A 22791-nucleotide genomic window follows, 5' to 3' on the forward strand; every position below is an offset into this window, starting at 1 on the left:
GAATTTCTGCATCAATGTCCCGTGGCATTGTGTAGGTGTAAAGGAAGCGTAGGTTGCTTTGATAGCTGCCTTCAGGTCATCTGCCTTGTTGGGTCTGGTGTCTCTCATCTTCCCTTCACCTTTTCTCCTTAGCCCAAGTAAGACACCATTGATGGCTTCTTCCAATAACCCTTAAACATAACACAGAATTAGTTACAAGGAGTACTCAGAACAACAAAGTAAAAGTTTTGGAAAAAGTCATTATAAAGACCTGCTCTCAATCCCATAGAAATTTTGTAAGTAGAGCTGAAAAAGATGTCTGCGAGCAAGGCGGCCTATATACAGTTGAAATCAAGTATTTACATACATCAGACCAAGCTTTTCTTGCTTTTAGTTAGTTAGAATTACCAAAATAATTTCTATTTGTTAAAAGCCAGAGAATTTGGTGAGAAGATTTTTTTTTTTGGTTTTTTTATAGAATTTTTTTTGGAACATTCCTCAAATTGAAAAGTTTACATACATTTGGTTAGTATCAGGGATAACTGTCTTTTAAAATTTGACTTGGGTCAAACCTTTTGGGTTTCCTTCCAGAAACTTCTATAGGTCAAGTATCACATTTGAGTTAATTAGAATCACACCTGTGGATGTCATACCTGAAACCGGAAACACATTCCCTTCTTGTTTGACACAATGGGAAGATCAAAAGAAATCAGCCAAGATATCAGGAAGAGAGTTGTGGCACAGCACATTTCTGGCTCATCATCAGCAGAAAGGTTGCTTACAGCTATTCACTTAGCAACCAGAGGCTTCCTACTAAAATGGAATGGGTGATAGAAATCACCTATGGACTGGAAATATTTGAAAGAAATACTGAGCTATAACATTGAATTCACAACTTTGAAGTTAAACAAAAGCAAATAAATTCAAAGTTTTATATTCTTGTAAATTGATCTTGGAAAGAAGAGGAAAGCTGGACTCATACCCCCAACATTGATCTCATAAGGGCTGAGAGTGGCTTCAACTGTGACTCCATAAAAGGCTTGTCAGGGAGGACCAAGGGACACAGCAGATGGCAGAGACCATATGCTGTGAGTCTCTTCGGCCATGCACTCTGAGGAATAATTCAGAGAGGTGGCCTACCTTTGCTAGTTTATGCACAGGACACTGTGAATCAACTTGAGTCACAAGATTATTTACACAGTACAGCCCTGTCACAATGTCATGAGGTACACATAAAGATCTTTAATTTTACGCAGCAAAGAACTTCAAAAACAAACCCAGGTAGCTTATGAAGTAGCTTGGGTTAGTACCTTGAGAGATGTTTTGAAAATGAACATTTTGATTCAGTAATCAACAAAAACAAATATTGGTATTGCTTCCTTTAAATGTTAAAAAAATGCAGTTGAATTATATGTGATTAAATCATATGCAGTAGGATTTCTGAATGTCCCACCTTTTCATTGTAGATACATCAGGAAAATCAGAATAGCAAAGCACATGTTCTAAAAGGTTTTCTGACACATTTACATATATTTAGGTATTCTGTACCTGTTTCTGGCTGTTACCATAGTATGGCAATTTTGACTTGTGTAGATATCTCTGTATAATTGGGTGTGTTGTAGCCCAATTCTGTTTGCATGTTAATGGTAAGCTGTTAACTATAGCAGTATTATACTGCCTTTACCCTAACCCTCTAGTTAAAGTATAAATAGATTTTGGAAATAAAAAGGTTGGGAGCCTACCTTACCCCTTTTCCACATGATGGCTGGTCTTTATTTGGAATGTTGCTTTCTAATAAATAAAACAAATATAAAACTTCACCTCTTTTGGGTAGCTCATATCCTAGTATTTCTTTCAAACCTTTGCAAACAAAAGCCCAATAACATTTCAGCTTTTTACATTGCCAAAAAACTTGTGAATGATCTACATCTTTCTCGTCCTGTGACAACTCTGGTCTACTTTAAATCAAAGCAATTAGATTTTTCTTTTGAAACATATATGAATAGTAAATATACATAGAAATGTTTATGCCGATCCATTCATGGGGGAGCTACTGCCTTTTGGTTGATATGTATTTATGTATATCTGCTGAATAGCAGGTAATTCTATCGAGCTAAAGTCATTGTGTAGTGTCATTTTAACCTTTACCACTTAACATGACAACCAGATCCATTCTATATCACTGAAAGAAAGCCAATTTTAGTAGGAAAAAATACACTGAAATCTTCTTTTAGGGTTCCCGTAGCACTGGTAATAAGATCATTGGTAATAAGATGGCTGACGTCAGTTGAACTGTTTAAGATGTAAAAGTGACAGGACGCGATGACAGAGTTTTATGACATTTTACATAGGTTTTAATGAATGCCTGAGAGCATGAATACCCGTGTTTCATTAAAATTAAAATAATAAATACATTTTTATAGCTTTGCTCTGTTGTAGGAAAAGGGGTAAAACATTAGTATGCATTAAATCTGCTGCTGCTTTGGTATTAATATGTTAATAGAAGTAGGATCTGCTTCTCAGTATGAATGTTAAACACATTGATCAGAGCAAAGGGAAACATTGCTCTGCTCTGTTAGTCATGGACAAATAGACAATGAATGTTGGGCCCATTGTTTCAGCCTTACTGTCCTTTTGATATTGAATGACTTGCCAAAGGCCAGCTTTGAGATGAGACCATTAGTTGGAACTCCCTTCAGCTACTATTCTTGGTTTTGCTGATAAATGTAGACAATTTATCAAGAAAAACATTTTGTTTTGATAATGGTGTTTGAAAACCCTTTCCAGCCTCACTGGATTGTCGAGTTTTTTTCCCCCCTCTTTGAATGAAAAGACATAAATTAAAGAAACACAAAAGTTTAAAGTTAGGCCATAATTCTATCATTGGGCAACTAATAAAATCTACTTTCATAACAAAAATATTAAGATAGTTTCTCTAGTAGAGTGCAGGATTGTGTTCCTCCTTATACAGAAGGACTAAAATAAATTTAAATATGCGTTCTGATGAGGTTATTATGATGTATCAAAAGAACTTTTTTCAAAATAACCTTTAAACTGGTATTAAACATACTTTTTGTTAGTCTTGCATTTCTGAATTAAAAGTGGTTTATTTATTCTGATTTCAAGTGTTGCTATCATTAACTATAGGAAAATCATTGTAATCGTCACCATAATTAACAGAAATAAAGGCTTCATATAGTCTGTGTGTAACCAATCTGTATGTGTTTAACCAAGTGAATTGTGTTACTGAAATAAACTTGTAATCAAAGTTACTAATTCAGTTTTTAGATCCCAATGAGGAATTATGAAAATTACAGAATTATTGACTGGAGATTGACGACAACATCTCTGGGTGCCGCATTTCTGCTAGTTTCTCCAGTTGCAGAGACTATTGAGGAACCCATCGGTCAAATTAAGGAGGAAAGCTCTAATATTGATTTCACTGAATAGGAGTAGGAAGACAAAATCAGCAGCAAAGAGAATGATGGCAGGCTTTTGGGTAAGACAGTTCATGCTTTTTTGGGGGATCCACATGCCCAGTGATTTCCCCCATGTCCACTTTAGACTTGGTAAGAATATTATTGCCTTGGATTCTGAAATATGTAATGCAATTTGACAACTTGCTGTCAACGCCCCTGAAAGATTGTCACAGTTGGCATGATGAGAAGAGTCGCACGATTACTTTTAAGATATTAAAACCAGGGCCGTGCTGTGGTGGCGCGACCCACGTTTGGAGGCCTTGAGTCCTCGCGGGTTTGATTCCCGGACTTGGCGACATTTGCCGCATGTCTTTCCCCCTCTCCTTCCCCCCTTCCTGTCAGCCTACTTTCATATAAGGGACACTAGAGACCACAAAAAGACCCCTTGGAGGGGAGGAAAAAAGAAACAACTTGTAGTGAAAGCTGTAAAAAAAAATCACAATATATTTATTCGGGGTGTGATGAAAAACTGCAAACAGATGAAACGGTGTTAAATCGAGGCTAAAACCCACCTCTTCAGAGTTGGGTTATCTGCTTGATGATTTTGATGACGGCATATGACAAAATGTAATGTTTATTGTCTGTTTCACAGCTGGTGACTGCATAATGTTTTAAGATGTAAAGCACGTTGAGCTGCCTTGTTTCTGAAATGCGCTACACAAATAAACTTGACTCAACAGATCAAATCTTTTATGTGTCAATGTGCATATCAATTAGCTTTGATAGCGCTGCACATCAACTTAAGTTTATTTCAAATTTGATACAAAATGTACAGCTCTCACTCTCAACTTGCTGCTGCTATTAACTCAACTCAAAGCAGATAATTTCTCTCATTGTAAAACAAGCTGATATAAAAAAGTTTTGAGCTGAGTGCACTGCTCATTGTACCCTTTGTAAAAGCTGCTTTGGGCCTTTTTAGTGTTGCAGCCTATTAACTGAATGACTTAAGCTGGTTTAGAGGGCTAAAAGTAATAACTTGGGAAAAATGTTACCATATCGGTTCTACTTGGGCAAAGAAAATTGCCTTTAAAACTGTAGATGACATCAATGCAAGTATTTGTATTCAGTTAGCTCTGTGAACCGTATTGGCCGTTACCAATGTGTGTTCTGTGCTTCAGTAGATGGATTATCTTCGAGGCTACAGTGCTGTTTTAACCTTGTCTGGAAGGTCGGGGCACTTTGCTGAGTGCTGAAGTCCCTTGAAAGCTTCTTCCCATATGTTGATGTATGACAGGCTTATTTTTAAGTAATGTTTTGCTCTGTTGAGACTGCTGGAGTACATGGAGTTGTTGTCAAGGTAGACTTTTTTTTTTTTTTTTACTCTTCCTGACATTCCCTTGAAGAGACCAAACTCAACAGAAAGAGTGCACTAGTGAGATTTGTTCTTGCTCCTTTTTGGCAACAAATCTGTTAGAAAGCTGCAGTAATATTTGAACTTCGCTTGATGTATTTAGATAATTTCAATTTTTCAGCCTGTCAGCCAAGCAGGATGTTCAACATGGAGCGGTGTGTGATTGCCTCAGTAGATATTAACGTCATTTAAATGCCTTCCAACAGAAAAGCAACAAATATTTGTATTTGATATAACTGAATATTGTACTTATAAAAATGTTATTTCCAACAATTGTTCATTATTTTGTGTATGAGGAGAGATTTGAGCAAAACTATTGAAAATCCTATATTTTATTTTAGTAAGAATTAGTCCTTACTAATTAAATTGAAAGCATGTTTATTGGAATAACCTTGTTATGTGCTTGTTGTGTAGAATATATCTCATCAGTGACTGTATATAGCAACAGTTGGAGGAGGAGCATTGAGATGATACTCTATAAGGCTGGAAGAAAGCATAAGAAAGAACCTAGCTCTGCATGATGCAGAGAAATTGTGTAGAAACAAATAGTCCAATATCACTCTCTCTGTTTGCTCCAGTGGTATGAAATATCTTCCGCTAAAATGAAATAAATTAATTTGCTTTGTTGAACTGTACCAATAAGTCAACATCTACATCATGCATTGCCATTTAATGCAAACTACATTTTCCAGGATTCATTTTCAGAAAGAACAAGCTCAATGCTCTGAGTCAATTCAAATCTCAGTGAACCTAAAAAAATGAACATGAGCAGAGCTACATAACAAAACAGAAACTGCCTATTGGTTATTAAAAGCAACACTCTTCTTTATCTGCAGCAGCAGGTATTTAAGATGATTTTCTGTCCCTTTTTTGAGGTGAGATCATCCAGCTATTCTAACTAGGTCATCCTTAAGAACAGCTGTCTGTACTAATTTCCTTCTTTAACCTCACATGAGCCACCAATGAACCTCCACCAAACCTTACATCTGCCACATCCAGTGACAGTCACTGGAGTTTCCTGTCTGATCTTGATGCTTTACCTTATGAGTCATATTAAGTGTTTTTAGTGTTATATGTTACTTCGCATTGACCTTATCTCTGAGTATCTGACGCCTTGTACTTTTGGACCCTCCAGCTATGTTAGGGTGAAATCTGGAGGTATATCCTTCCTTGAGAAATATTTAATTCATTTTTGTCTTAAGGAGGTTTTACCAGAAATAATAATAAAAATCTTTCTGAAATTTTAATGAGTCTTAAGATTATCTTCAAAAGTAATTACATCCTGTGAGCCTATTCACTTAGTTATACGGTGTATTCATTTTTTTTGTTGTTTTTTTGTTTCACATAACAGATGATAATCGATTGATACAGATTCAGGGAGATGTGTATAGAACAAGTGCATCTGCAGAGAAATAAAATCAGCATCTGATTGCAGCTTGTTAACAAAGGGAAGCATGAAATGCTCTAGAAAGTCCTGGTAGATGGCTGCAATGGCTGTGTATTTCAGAGGAATGTGACATTTGCAGTACATGTCTAGTATTCTTCTGTGTGTGTTGGCTCTTGTTCCACAGACTCCAACGTCTGCTCAATCCTTGTGAAGCTCTACCAAATTCTTGAATGGATTTTGCGGCACAATTCTCCCAAATCTGTTGTTGTTCTGCCTGTAGCTGGTGCATCTTTTCCTATCACACTTCTTTTATCCACTCACTTTTCTATTAATATGCTTGGATACAGAGCTCTGTGAACAACCAACATCTTAGCAATGACCTTTTGTGGCTCGCCGCTTGTGAAGGATGTCAATGGTTGTCTTCTGGACATCTGTCAAGTCAGCAGTCTTCCCCATGATTGTGTAGCCTACTGACCCAGAGAGAGAGACTGTTTAAAGGGTCAGGAAACCTTTGCAGATATTTGGAGTTAATTAGCTGATTAGGATGTGACACCACAAGTTTCCATTAATGACCTTATCCACAGCATTCTAATTTTCTGAGACACTGAATTGTGGGTTTTCATCATCTGTAAAGCCATACTCAATATAAAATTACAAGAAACAATGGCTTGGAATATATCACCTCATGTATGATGAATCTATATTATTTATGAGATTCACTTTCTAAGACGGCTATCAAGAAATATTCTACTTTACATATATGACGACTGGGTTTGAAAACTCCTGCACTACACAGTAGTTTTGAATAGAAGCAAAGTCAACACACTAATATTCAACCAGACTTCAGCTGGTTCTTTTGGGTCAGACACATTGAGAAAAACTTAGCAATTGTTTTGAGAGAAAAAGTATTGGTTTTATGCTAGCTGTGAACACATGCAGACATTTTGTTAAGGCAGAGAAGATGTAAAAGGTAAAAACTTCTATATTAGCAGGCATTTTCTTTCCTGTTAAACATTATGCTCACACATAACAGCCTCATTCCCCACTTTGGTCTGACTTTTTGCTGCTGGGATATTTGTATTAGTCAGAGCATGAGCTCAGATATATCTCTGTCTGTTACACTTTGAAACACTTACCATTATTTCATAATCTTGGGGCAAAAATCTATCTGAACAGAGACATGTTTTTTATGGGAATCCATCTTCCTCACATGTGTTCCACAAAAATGTCTAATTTTTCCTGCATAAAATCTGTTTTTTTGTACCAAAACTGTTCACTCTTTACTCTTTCTGTTGACAATAAATGACAATTTGTAGAAAAATAATAATTTATTTTAAAGGTAACAATCCAGTATATGTCTACATTGACACAGAGTCACATGGCTCAAGGATTGCCACAGATGGAACGTCACATAGCAGTGCTGTCTTTCTTCATGATCTTGACTCAAAAGCCTTTTTTTTCCTTTCAGAAAAAAGTATATTGTAAAACTTCAACAAAAAACTTAAATTAGGCACACTGTGATTTATTTATGTTTCATATCTTCAATATTTTAGGCTTTCTGTCTTAAAAATATTATATGGTCTTGTACTTATTTTTTAGTGTTTGCTGTATTGAAAATATATTTTCTGCTCATTGTTCAGCCAAAAGCCATTCTAAAAGAAGGCTGCATATTTTATATACTTACCATAAAGGCTATATGGCAGTGATACACAACCATGACAACTGAGCAGCACATTACATAAAGTTTTCTGTGAAGATTCAGTATTATTTTATAGACCATGCAGTAGTCAGCTGAACTGGCCGGCTTTAATTTTATGCAAATCCCTTTTGCCATCAAGTCTCACGCCTTTCCTCATTGCACTGTTCACACATTTATTCACACAAACATCCCCCTCACATTGCCATATTACAGTTTGTAAATGAGGTTTAGAAAAAATGTTCTGTTATTTTGTTTTGGCTTCATGAATATGGAATAGAAATTCTGCTTTGTGTAATACTAATTGCTAAAAATAGTGTGCCCTCAATCATGTAGGTCTGCCTTAACCTTAGGCACAAACTGTGTTGTAACAGAGTTAGATTTCAGAAGTGAAAGGATCACTCCACGGTGTGCCATCACATGATTTGTGATATGATGAAATTAGAAGTATTTCTGTCATGATGATCATGAGATGGAACCGAAAAGAGTGCATGCATCAGCTGATATTGTTTAGCTGCACACTGAGGTCACCGAGTACGAGACACCACATGCCATTTCTAAAATCATCTACAGTTTTAAAATGAATTTTGTCAGGCGGAGTTTGGATTATCTGTGTCTTCTTTTATTGGCCTCTGACGAAAATGAAATTATAAGGGTCATACAGTTTTCATTAGCTTGAGTACTTCCACAGTTACATCAATTATGTACAATGGGAGAATATTTTAAAAGAATATTTCATCTGTTTCATCAGGAGCAAAAGTTAATAATAAACATCAGCATTTCATTTCATTTGCTTTCATGTCACTACATTATTTTAATTCTCTTATTTCATTGTACAAATCAGTTTATTTTGCAAAATGTCAGACTTCATTCACTGTCTCTGACTAAAAATACATTTAATTTCTCCTTCCAATTAATGTTTCAATACTTGCTTAGAGAAAGTAAAAAGTTTGTGAAACCCCATACTTGTTAGAGAAATTAGCAATTAATATTTTTGTATTTCCCTATTGGCTCTTTTGCATTTGCTCTTTCAAAACCTGCTGTTTTATTTTGATTGGAACGAGCTGTGACCACGTTTCACAATAGTCACATCATTATAAAAGTAACCCATCCTGATGAAGTTGAGCACTGAATTCTGCACCCTTCATTGTTATCCATGCATTGTTCAAAATGAATATCGTTGGAATAACAAAAACTCTAAAGAGGAAAGAAGAATCGATGTTCTTTGAAATCTGGCTAACTTCCTCACATTTAGATCCTTTATTTTCAACTTATGACTGAGAACCAGGAAATGTTTCTTTGAGTTCTAATCCCTTCTTTTTGGGAACATATAGTAGACTTCTTTAAACCACCTGACTGGCAGTGTGCAGGAACACATTTTCAGTGGTAGTGTTGCTTTACTTTTTGTTCCAAAATCTATTCCTTTGCAGCACAAAGTTGATGAAAAAATGAACTTCTAGATCACATTAAAATTCAAGTTTGAATGAACATGTGCAGACCTTGTTCTGATTTGAAAAATATTTACAAAATTTCTTCTGTTATTTTGTCTCAAGCATAGACCTTTTCCCACAATCAAGAATAAAATTCCTTAAAGATTATGTAATTTTCATAGCCAACAGTGAGACAGTAATTAACTGAGCGTGTCTTATTAATTATGTACATTGAATTAAAGCAGATTTAATCAAATTCACTCATGCTGTAAAGGAATCTGGAAAGCCATAAATAAATGTATTGTGGACCAGAGCTACTAGTTTGCTCATTATATAAGATCTGAGTTATTTGCTTCATATTAAATTTACTTTAAAAACAAATTACCGTAGATTAAATACTGAACACCCCAATTATGGACATAGGACATCCTTCTTTTTAATCCCCACTTCTTTAAAGTAATCTAGAAACTTTAGACAGTCTGTGCTTTTACTTCAACTTGGTCAAGTGTTAACTATTTTTTTAACAATTCAGCAGTAATATAAAAATACTTCTGCTTTGTTTTCCTTTTGCAGGAGAAGATCTGCGTGTTTGCACCTACGAACACACTTGTTGCACCCAAGAAATGGAAGACCGGTTTGGTCAGCAAAGCAAGCTGGACTTTGAAAATCTGCTTGATGAAACCAGTCACACGTTGAGAAGCACATTTGTCTCCAGACATAAAAGATTTGATGGTAGGTCTTTCATTCTTTAATTCTTTTCTCATATTTATTTATTTTTTGAAAATAATTTAAATACTCTGTCACCATTTTGCTTTCAGCTACAGAAAGCAAAAATTAAAGGATTTATACTGCTAGACCTAATTGTAAAGAGCTGTCTGAAGTTTTTTTTCTTCCGTTCAGAAGAGAGGAGTTGTGAAAATCTCATTAATATGCTTCTGTTTGGATTAAACAAATACAGTTTCTTGTGCAACGAATTGACAACGTGCACACAGAGACAGACTACGTTATTGAGGCTGCTTGGAGTTTTGTGCAATGTATGATTTTTTGTCTCAAACATTATTTCACTCTTCAAATCACCATCTGTTTAATTAGTTTCTTTTGAATTGGAACACACTGAGTTTTAAAGTATAGCTCTTTATCTCTCAAAATTTTAGCACTGTTTTTTATTTCTCGCAAGAATTATTTTTAGGAATATATATATATATATATATATTGCAACCATTAGACTGTGTTGATAGCTGCAGCTTATCATGAAGGACAAAGGTAGAGGAAGCCACCTCTTGTCAGAGGAAGCCACCTGTCAGCAGAAAGATTTCTTCTTATTTTTCAAAAGGACTGACTCACATATCTTTTTAATTTTAATAAAAACTTTTGAAGTATTAAAGCTAAAGAACCCTTTAATTCTTGTCATTTATAATCTTAGAATATTATCAGTATTATCACATGTGGGTGGTAAAATGTATGATATTGGTAATTATTACTGTGCAAGATTCCTATCAAACACCTTCCACATCATAAAAGGGTTTGCACTATATTTATTCTATAATCCAACTTTTGGTTTGAGACCATTTATTCAGTGGGAGGAAAAAATTGCATATTAATAAATGTTATTAACAAAGTATGGAGGTTATAGCTTACTTTTCAAAGTTTAATCCAAATTATACAAGATCCTGTTTTACATTTGGCATAAATATAGTTCATAATACTTAGCCACATTTTAAAAAGGAAGATACAAGAGAACATATTTAAGTAGGGCAAATCTGCTTGTTAATCTTCGTTCATCAAGAAAGGATTGCAATTCAATTTCATCATCCCTAAACATGCGCATACCTACAGTCTAGGTATATTCATTTTAAAAATGAATACACCGGCAAACAAGGCTGGATGATGACCCATATTTATCTTTGCATCATGCAAAATCATTGAGGATAATCGATAAATGCATAAATATATATTTTTTAATCACAAGTTCAAAGTTAAGAACTGCAGGAAAAACAAATCTTGGTGCCAACCAATTGTCTGGTTAAGGACCAAAACATATGACCAAATTAGTACAGAAGAGGTTTAGACTCCAGATCAACCTTCTTTCCAAGCTATCTCATTTTCCAAAGATAAACCCCATAGATTTAGAAGAGAAAAGGACAAAATTGAGAACTCTGATTTCTGAATGTTGTAGAGATCATGTACAGAAATCCCTGTGTCCTTGAACTTTGAAATGTTATATTAGAAAAAGAAGGAGCAGTGTTGTCTTTTTGGCGCAAAAGGTGAACTGCTGGAGTGAAAATGGTTAGCACCGATAGTTAAGTTAAATTACAATTATTTTAATATTGAGTATTTTCCCCAATTAATAAATGTAATCAAATCAAATTAAAAACACAACATGTTTGATAGTGTTATTAAGAAATAACTAACAAAGACTTCTCTAATTATCACACTACAGTCAACCTCTGAAATAAAGACAGAGTAATTATCTGGGGCTGTTTATAGTTCATTAGGATTTGCTGCAACAGTCTGCACAGTGGTGGGATGCTATAAAGAGAAATAGGAAAATTTGAAACCTCAGATTACAAACTAATAAATTAACAGTTTTGGGAAAATTTATTTTACAGATCTTACATTGTGTAATACCATATTTGTAAGTATTTTACAATAAAACAGTTTCACAAGTTGTTACGCCCCCAAGGTCTAGGGGTGGTAACATTAAAATATCCAGAGAAAAAAGGGATTAAATAAAAAGGTGATTTATTACAAAAAAAAGGAGGTTTCACAGAACCAAGACACAATACAACTTAACCCAATTGAAACAGAAGGAAATGACTAACAAATTTAAGAATGTGCAGTGCAAATTAAATTACAAAAGTTCAAACAAGACAGTCTAAGGTAACTCAAAGCAATCCAAATCAAAAGACAAAAGGGAGCACCAAACCTCCCTAGCACATGCTTAGAGCTTGTAAAAGCAAACAAGGTCAAACTGCTTTAGCAGACCAAACAAGAGTTCCAAAATTTCCCCAAAGCAGTAGCAAAACACAAAAGGTTGGGGGACTGCTTTACAAAGCCTCTTCCTACTAGCTGCCCCACTGGAGGAATGATTTCAAATGTCTTTTATATGGTGCAGGTGGGCCTCATCAACGTCTGATTGGCTTTGCTGATCCAATGGGGTGGCTGCTCTCCTGTAGCCTCTAGGCAGCCAATCAGGAAGGTGTTCTGGCACAGCTGAACCTGCATAACAAAAAAGGAAGCCTGCACAGCCTCAAGAGGCCAGGGGCCGTAACACCAGTACAGAAAAAAAATGAAAAACTTGAAATAATTGCTTAGTCTAGACTCCTATAGTTTCATACAAATTATTGAACTACACATTATATGTTCTACCTGTATACTACACTTCGTAAATGCATATCGTCACCTTTCTAAAATAATGGACTAAGTCGTTTTTTGTCAAAATTGACGGGTATTTTAGGAAGGTAACAATAAGGGATTCCTGTAAGCATAAATAAAGGATATTTAAATTATTTGCTGAAAAAAGAGTGGTGAAAACCAACCATTTCCCTGCAGTAGAAATGATGGGTGAGAGGGGTGGGGTTTGGGTGGGGGTGCTTCCAGCAGCAGCACTTATATGCATGACTCCAGGCTATCTTTCTTTCCCTTGGGATTTGCTGCCACTCTCCATATTTTAGTCACAATAGTCAAAGATGTCCTCTGCAGAGTTTATGCCAGACACTGTCTGTCTACGCTGACAAGCTGCTTAGGATGTGTGAGATGTTGTTTCCCTGATTAATATTTAATCTCACTGTGGGTACTGTATGTAATCAGTTTGAAATGTGTCTTTGCAGCAATAGATTATTCAGTACAATGTTAGTTTCTCTTTTGCTCTACCATAATATTTTCTTGTGTTTTTCTTAATGCTGCTCCAAGTTCTAAACAAGACCTCAGTATTGGGTGATTTAGATGCCCTTTCTAATCCATTTAGCACCTGACTCTGGTGTTTTACCTACGCATAGTTAATGTACAGTCCTTATGTTCATTTCCTTGTGCAGACTTGTGATGAGTCTACAGTTGTTTGGCAGTTGTTAAGCAGCCCACACATATTTCTTGTTCGACAGCCATGTATTATAAAGAGAGCATGCATTTGGACTTTTAAGGTCGTCCACACTTAGAAATATTCAAAGCTCAGTGTACCTGTGTGAGTGTTTGAACTACCGATATCCACTCTCTGACCCCATACAATCCAAAATTATATAAGGAGAAAATCTAAGAGTTTTAAAACCCTTCTTTTTCAAATATGTTCAGCTTGAAGTTCATAATAGCTGTGTACATTTTCCAAAATGAAATCAAGAAATGTGGAGGAAAAAAAAACAAAAGAAAAACTTGCTCAAGGCAGCTGAGAACTAGACGTTGCTGCTGAGTGATGACATTATGTATGGTACACCACGCTAAGGCATTACAATAACATTGCAATCCATAACAAAAATGGTGATAGTAAAATCTCTAGTTTTAGTTTGAGTTCATAAACTGGAGAGTTATATAGTAGTCTATTCAAAGACGTCAGGAGAAATGTGGCTGCTGGAACTTAGAGACCTAAAAACAGACACTCTACCCATTAACGTTGCATTAACGTTTGCCCTGCACCAGTTGGGGGAATGATCACTATTGCCATAAACTACAAGACAAAATACTAAATTTCAGTCGATATTCAGGTTAGATGATGTCGTTCTGACCAGCATTAGCACACAGGCCTTAATACTCCAATCTCTCCAAGCAAGCAGGTCATCAGAATACATTTTCTTTTTTTTTTTTATCTTTTTTTTTAGCGTTACCCCTTACACTGGATGCGGCTCTACTTCAATTCCCTTATAGGTGCTCCGGGTACAACATGTATAAATATACAAATAGATAAATGAATATAGGTTGTGTTTTGAACAAATTTAGTTTTTGTTGAGTTTTAAATATCTAAAATGTTGCTAAGACCTTTCTTGTTTCATCCATAGTTTTCACTCATTACCGTTGTTTGTTTTTTATGCAGTTATTTTGCATGGTAGCGAAATCTGAAATGGTGTAAGTTACTCAACATGTTGTTGCTAGGTAACCAAAGAGTGAGTTAGTTGATGCTGCCCACCTTGCTTTGCTCACAGTGAGAGGTAGAGCAGTTAAAGCCTTTCCTCTGCATACCTCTCCCTGAAAGTTATGCAGTTTTGGATCGGAGTTCAGTGGATATTCTATATATTGAATAGTCTACCAGATGTATTATCTATTGATATTGATCATGTGTCTATTGTGACATACGTTGATACTGATTTATTGTCCCTCTCTTTACTGAGTATATATTTTCTTTGGAGTCCGTTCTGTGGTGGAGTGAAGCGGAGACACAAGCAGTGTAAATTGAGGGTTATACAATTATTGTGCTAGTCTCACTTTTCACCATTTTACTTAGACGTCCAATTGCTTCACTAATGCAACTGTTTAGAAGTGATTCTGAGGATACTGTTTTATTTAACAAATAGCTAAACATTTTCACATCTTTTTTTTTTTGTTCAGACAAGAAACGGGGGAGAGAGAAGGCAGGAAAACTTGCAATATAGTGCCAAAGGTTGAACTTATATAAATACACATGATATATCTGTAATTTAAGGAGTAATTGTGATTTTTCCACAAATTATTTCAGGATGTTTAACATTTCTAAAGTAAAGCCATTTTACACACATTTCCTTCCACCTTAGTGCACTTACTGCCTGTGCTTTTAAGTGCCACTGTGTAACTGGGCGGTAGTTTTGCCTTAGATATAAACAGAAGGAAATGGAGAAATAAAAGGATTCTCTCTTCCACTCAGAGCAGCTCTTTTTGGACTGGCCAATCGATGACCCAGTTTATGATTGACATGTAGAATTTAAAGTGCGGCACAATAGATTGTTTCATGAAACCTCAAAAGGGCTGAAAACCAAGTTGCGTGTGTTATTCTTTGCGCTTTTAACTGTCACCTACAGAGTGACGGACTCTGTTTGCAATTGGTTGGAGTCCTGCTGAGAACACGGAGCGTTCTGCTGGTAATAACAGCTGTTTACTCTACAGCATATAATTTCTGTAGCTTATTCAGGCCTGGTTTTATAGATGGAGGTTTTGTCCACGCTGCTGTTGGAAACATCCGATTGGTTTCAGTTTGCCTTGCAAAAGCATAATACCCTTTGAACTTTTTCTCATTGTGTCAGCCATAGACATCAATACAGGTTTTGGGGATTTTATGTGATCGATCAACACAAATTAGTGCACAACTGTGAAGTTAAAAGAAAAATAATACTTTCTAGAACGTCCTTTTTGTGAGACCGAAGACAAAACCACACTATGCTTTTTTAGTTACTTATTGTACCACCTATTTCCCTTCAATTATCTGTGCTACTGTGTGCCTTTCTGTCACAGAAAAGCCAAATATAAGGCAGAGCAGTTTGTTGTTAAATGACAAAATCTAAAAAGGTTAAAGGGTTAATAACACCTTTGCAAGGTCCTGTATGTTACTTGGTTTATTTATTTGATGTGGTAAGCCTTGAAATTAGCTTGTTACTTAATTGAATTCATAACACTATATAAATAAAGATAAATAATAGCCATTTTGAAATGAAAAAACTGGAAAATGAACCTGATCACTCTTCTTGTTTTTTCCCCCCTTCTTCTATCTGGCTAACTTTATAATTACGGTTTCCAAAAATACTTTTTCTCCACAAATTCATAAAAATCTTTCTACTTTTATTATGTAGCTCAAAAGTTCAAAAAGGGAGTATTGTTTCAAGACTGTTGAAATAGACTACTGATATCTTTGCCATCACAGAAATCATCCATCAATAGGAGCATAGAAACCGAGAGCAAGAAAGCTCTGTAAAACCTCTGCACAGTCTTGTGTACACAGCTAGAAGTCAGTGCCAAACTGAGATTTGTCAGTGAAATATTATGAGCTCCCGGCATGCCAAGATTATTAAACATGCTGTTGCCCAATATTTCACTATTTTTTTTTCTTACGTCTTAATTTGGTCAAACATCTTTATTACTGATGTGTTAAGATTGATGAAAGCCTTACACATAGTTTTTTTGCCTTTTGCTACATTTCCAAACAGAATGCTAATTAATCCAGTGATGATGTATTGTTTTCTCATGCTTTCAGATTCAGTCAGACTATTCATAATGAGCCATAATTATTCATTCTAATCACTCCAAAACAGGGACAGCTTACATAAATGTCTTATGCACATTGAGAATAAATGGCTCATATTTAGTGATTATTATTTTCTAAATTTAATAATGGCTGCACTGAATTTATTTTAAATTTAATTATTTATTTTTGAGTGAACTTTTCTCAGAAGCTGCCATTATTCATTTAGCATATCCCCCAGCACTGCTGACTGATCCTATTAAGTAAAACTCATCAATAAGGCACAAATAATGTTTGAAACTCTGCATATTTAATATTACCTGAGTTCATTCGAGTGCTGTTCTTTTTTTGTATTGGATGTAAAACAAAAGGAGCCTGTGATGAAATATACAAAAGTGTAGCAAAAGGTAAGCTAATTTTATCAGCTCCCCAGAGGAACTTCTGCAGTCATTTAAAACGTATTAAACCTGATACGATGTGGAAGTGGACAATAATTATTTGTGACAACGTATCAACTTCATTTCAGACTAATTGTATGTGATAAATCAGTTTCCTGCTAAACAGATATTGGAGCCGCTGGAATCTAAGTTTCTATATAATTACTATAAATACATTCTCATTCATCTTAGCTTTTTATATTAGGTGTCATACATCCAGGAACTGAAGACCTTTTTTTCACACTTTTTTTTTTCCTGTTCTCTTGATAAAACTAGTCCAATGTGAGAGTTATGTCTTTTTTTTCTTCACCTGCATTGCTCAGAGATAATGACCACTTTAAATCCATTACACTTTTGACTGGACCATTATGATAATTGGCTGCAATGTGCATTTCTCATGTGGGGTTGGAAATGTGACCTACCTCTGCTGCACTGCTTTAAGAACGTTCTCACTTCAAGGAAAAAGTGGTAGTTGTAGAAAATGTATTAGTCTACTCAAGAGCCTGACTCAGTTAAAATCCTGGCAGTTACATAGTTCAAATACTCAAAGGATCTTTCCATGATATGGCCACAAAAACGAGGCTCTCTTACTAGTGTTCACAGGGCCCCCGTGTGATTTGTGATATCACACTGGGGCCAGGGACCAGGTGTGATATCACCTACAATAACCAGGTACTACAGAGCAGACCATCAGGCCAGATACTACAACACTGTGTGAGATGAGGACAGAGTAACAGAGTAACAGTATACGTTAAATATGTGTGTTGGACATTTCCCCCCATCAGGGGATGAATACTTTATCGCAGTATTGGCTGATCAAATCCGTGGCTTTTTTTTTCATGGGCGATGTGGCTCTCTACCCACATTTCCATTCCATCACGGGGCGGCACAAACAATTGAGTACAGCAAAAGGTTTTTTGTGAGTTGTGTTCCAGATGACTTTTATTTTTCTTATTTGGAAGTCAATCGGGTGAGGCCTACAAGAAAATGTAGCCATGCACTGCCACTACCTAATGATGCTGATCAAAAGGTCTTTTTCCACTGTTTTTCTTTTTTGTAAATCTGCATTCACCTTTAGTTTATAATCTGAAATAGTTCAGGCAGGGAAAACCCAAACTGTATTGTAGTTCATCAGCGAACCCAAGAAATTACAATAAAAATAGAGATTGTTGTCACTTCAAATGAGTCCAGGTTTGTTGTCTTGGTTCAGAGCTCATTGTTTCATGTCCATGCTGCTTTCCTGAAGTGATGAGTATCTCCTCCCACTGAACATGTTTCACTCCATGCCAGGGAATTAGAAACTCTCTAATTATAGAGCTCATGGGTGGATGCTGGGGTGGTGAAGGGACTGGAAAGAATCTAACAGGTAGTGAGCAGCAGACGGGAGGTTTTGCATGTAGTGTGATGCTTCAAGCTTCTACCTTGAATAGACTGCCAAATTTGGAAAGTTTGATCAATTTTTTGGGGTGCATTGAAGAGCAAGAGCAAAGCAACATCATAATTGATGGCATGAGCTGTCTGGCAGACTTTGTCTCATTCATGAGACACTTTGAGTCATGGTGGCTATATCGATCGTGATGTAAATAATCCTGTTTGGTCGCCTACGTTTGAATCAAACTGTTCACTAAAATTCAGCTTCTTACAAGTCCAGTACAAGCAGCAGCAAGTGGAAAAAATATTTTGGCCTGCTGATACTATTTAATACAAAAAAGTTGGTGATGAACACAGGGCATCTGACAACACTAATTTGTTTGACGGGCGGTAACTTTCTATTGGAGGAGTACAAATCATTATTGAGATTTTTTTACTTAAACATTTGGTGATCAAATTCAAAATGATGAATATAATAAAATCACTGATTTTCATCACCCACCTAAACACTGCTGCAGTCTGAACGCAACCCCCACATGGCCACGTCACTCTGCAGCCCTATCCTACTTCACCTCCTGAGCCAGGCCTGACATGCCTTCAGTGCACTCACTCAATGCACTTTACTGGAAACATTTCAGGATGACCTAATGCAGCTATGAAGCAATTCTGTTTTTCCAGAACTATAAATGTCATACCTCAGTGATTAATTAAACTGTGTGTTTGACTAAATGTCACATTAAACCTGCAGTATGCAACTTTTATAATCTTTTTTTTTTTTTTTTACATATTTGCTAAAATCTTTGAAAAGATCAATCTCTTCCACTGAGCTGCTATTGATATCTGAAGAAATCCACCATTCCCAACCAAAAACAACCAATCAGAGCCTCGAGGAGAGTGTTAGCGCTGTCACTCAACCTCATGACCGCTGCTCAATGTGCTAAAGACGGAGAAATGCCTTACTGTTACAGGAAAATCGTTTATTTGCTGTAATGCTAACTGGCCTGAACATTCACAACAGGCTGTGCTACCGGCAGCATAGTGGAGAGAAAGCTTAAAATAGTATCATTTTCCCAGGACATTGACATGAAAGTGAGTGATTTAAGTTTCATATTCTTCATCTATGTCTAAGAATTTTATTTTGACTTAAGAAAGGAAGTATGTCTTGAATGTTCTGTCTTGACATAATTTTTCATTTAAATTCTTTGTTGGAACAGTGTTGCCAATAAAGTACTTTAACTTTTCATGTAGCCAGTAATCAGATATTGCCAGCAACTCTCTCAATAAAATGAACTAGCAAGAAATCTAGCCATTTTCTTGGTGTTTTGCGGCACTTGGAGATTGAAGTGGAAGCACATTTTGTTCTTAGTCGTCTTAAGGAGAAGGAGTAGCACAAGTGTCCCAAAGCACTTGTATGTTCACCGCTCTGCATCCAGATTGCGAAAGAGTTACATGTGTATGAACTCACCGCTGGCTGATGGATGTAAATGCAACATTTTCTTTGCCTAAAATATCTACCAGGTAATACTTAAAATAAAACCTAACTAACTTTAGTGGTGTCTCTTTTGCCAAGGCCAAAGAAAGGAGGAGTCTGAAGTTGCAACGTAAATTATTATTTTTTTTCAATTAAAACTGCAACAGAAGAAGGTTAATTTGTAGTTTTCAACATGTTTTTTTTTTTTACAACTGTTTCTCTCTTCCACACCATCCATTACTGTTGCATGCACACAATCAATTATGTAAAATTTATACTGTTGGCAAGATTTTTCTCAGTGGACGACAACACTTACATAAACATGAAGGAAGTCTCCAGTGTTTCTAAACCATTCCTGTGGCAGAACTTTTACAATGAAAAGGTGATGGTGATTTATTGAGCAGTGTGAGCGAACTGCAAGTGGCTGTTGGCCATTATGCTAAAGGTACAGGATGTATGTTATTCTATCATCTGATTTTGAAACATTTTGAAAATTGATACATTTTTATTACAAAACCATGTTGTTTCACACATATACATTGGCAATGGTTAGATAAGAAAGAATTCGTTTTTCTCTTTTCAGTGTGCCTTAAGTCTTTTTAATGAAACAAAGGATGTTCTTATAAAATGTTTTATGATGCTGTCAGGTGAACAGAGGGACATGGACAGCCAGGCAGAGTGTGTCAGTGTTAAAAAACATCAAGCTGCTCCCCATAAGATACTATAAAAACAGAGATTTTTTTCATGGTGGTGCATTGTATTGCTTTGCTGTATGAATATGGAGAACAGCTGTATCTATTTGTGGAAGCTCTTTTCATATTTGGAGGGAGAGGGAAGGATCATAGGCAGGAGGAAAATATGAATCTTCAAATAAAAGCAGCAAGAAGAGGAACTCTGCAAATGAAGAGTTTGCACATAAAGGAACTTTTGAAAAATTTTGCATAGACAAAATAATTTGATCCCCTGTGGATTTTGTATGTTTAATCAGTCGAAATGAATTGAAAGCTTCTTTTTTAATAGCTTTAAAAAAGAATGCCAATCAAATCTACAAAATAACATTATACATAGCTGCTAAAATTTAAGTTGCAACGTTTTGCTAAATGGAATGGAAAAACATTTAGGTCCCAGGCAGATCATGACATAGTTGTTTTTATTAGGAAAGACAGAGCCTATGTCCTGGATCCTCTGATACTGTTTTCTTCAGCTCTCCTCATAGCGTTTTATATGTTTTAGCTGTGAGTTGAGATGGCCGTGAAGGCTGATGTGTCAAATTAACCATCTCTGAGTTGATTTGGCCACAGGTTTTCTATCGTTATCCTGCTTAATTACAATGACAGCCCATTATCCATTACAAAAAAGATTCACCACATTTTAATTCAAAACGTCTTGGCATTTTAGTTAGTCACTGATGTAAAGCACGATAGCTAAGCTACAAGGCCCATTTTCCAGAGAAACAAAAAATCTCCACCGTACTTAAATGGAATATATTACACAAAATCCACTTTTTGCAATTTTTTTTTTTACTTTTTTTTTTTTTTTTTTTGCTCTACTGGTTCTAGAAGCAAATAAAAATCTCACTTTTTTCTGGCAGTAAGTTGATGTTATTTGGTGTCTGGAAAACAAATGGTTTCATAAACTTTCCGACTGTGAAGACACAATCGCCAAGGCATTGACTCATTATCTAGCAACCTCAGCAAAGCCCAACTTTTCACAACCCAAGTGAAGGGTCTGTACAATGGCTGCTGTAAAAGACAAGTGTTTTGTTGTTGACTTACCATTCAGAAGCCGCTGCAGCATTCTTGCTGGTTATGCAGGAGGCTCCACTTCTGCTTTTAGGTTTGATTCAGGGTAAAAAAAAAAAAAATGGTTGTAAAGCTACACGTGTGTTTGCTGCCTTGTTCACATCTGAGTGCCAATGTTGAGTCTTAGTTTGAAATTATACACAATGAGAAAGAGCTGTGTACAGAAATGGATGGTAGTAATTGTGATGGGTGCTGTGTATTTTTATTAATCAGCATATCTGGATTTATTTTTGTGCACTTTTTTGTCATTTTAATGAATCTGTATTTCCGTATTTTTCATGTGTAAATATGAGCGTTTTTTCTTCTTTTTTATTTATTCCAGAATTCTTCCTGGAGCTTCTGGAGAACACCGAGCGGTCCCTGAATGAGATGTTTGTGAGGACCTACGGCAAGCCTTACATGCAGAACGCAGAGGTCTTTGAGAACCTGTTTGCCGAGCTCAAGCGCTACTACACAGGAGGGAATGTTAATCTGGAGGAAATGCTTAATGACTTTTGGTCCCGGCTGCTGGAGCGCATGTTCACACTGCTGAACTCCCAGTATGTCATCACTGAGGACTATCTGGAGTGTATCAGCAAGTACACGGACGAGCTCAAGCCATTTGGAGATGTTCCCAGGAAGCTCAAGGCTCAGGTTACCCGTGCATTCATTGCTGCACGCACATTCGTCCAGGGACTCTCTGTAGGTCGGGAAGTGGCCCAGAGGGTGTCAAAGGTAAAGTCCTTTACCAGTTTAATTGAGCTAATTTTTTTTACTTGATTATAAGTTAATGCAAATATGCTTTGTCCTCTCACCTTAAAGACACTAAATTTGATTTAGGTTTCTCATTCAGGTGGAAAATATTTACCATCTGACCCCAAATGAAATTAAAATTTTATCCTAAACAAATATGTGCTTAAAAACTTTCTTCTCGATGAATTCCTGCACTCTTACTGACTAGTGCACACTCCAGGAAATGGGAGGCTCACAGCAGCCTGTTCTGTCACTGTCTGGAAAACAGGTTTGAAGGGTGTGTGGATTTCTCGGGAGAGTTGTCCCGACAATGAAAGTGAAGAAAAAAGCATTTTTGCTATCAAGGTTTATTGCTCTCTCGCCTAATATTTGTTCACACGGCATACACAAGCCATTAATCATGGTGTTGGAGTCATTTCCAGTTTGATGCAATATGGTGTTGGTGCTGCAGCCTTGGGAATGGAGCAGCTCTGATTACCTACAAAAGTTAGATAAAAGAAAAAGCAAAAGGCTAAGCCTTAGAT

At 36.1% G+C, this 22791-nt stretch overlaps 1 protein-coding gene across 2 annotated transcripts in view; it reads left to right on the forward strand.

Moving 5' to 3' along the window:
* The window catches only part of LOC122840049 (glypican-6-like), a 92826-nt gene that overhangs the window by 17684 nt on the left and 52351 nt on the right, over window positions 1-22791 (forward strand). For both annotated transcript variants that reach the window (XM_044132169.1, XM_044132170.1), the window contains exons 2-3: window positions 9896-10054; window positions 21858-22249. In XM_044132169.1, coding sequence (XP_043988104.1) covers window positions 9896-10054; window positions 21858-22249 — 551 coding nt within the window. The remainder of the gene's footprint in view (window positions 1-9895; window positions 10055-21857; window positions 22250-22791) is intronic.

The sequence above is a fragment of the Gambusia affinis genome, linkage group LG11 (genome assembly GCF_019740435.1).
Source record: "Gambusia affinis linkage group LG11, SWU_Gaff_1.0, whole genome shotgun sequence".
Taxonomy (NCBI): Eukaryota; Metazoa; Chordata; class Actinopteri; order Cyprinodontiformes; family Poeciliidae; genus Gambusia; species Gambusia affinis.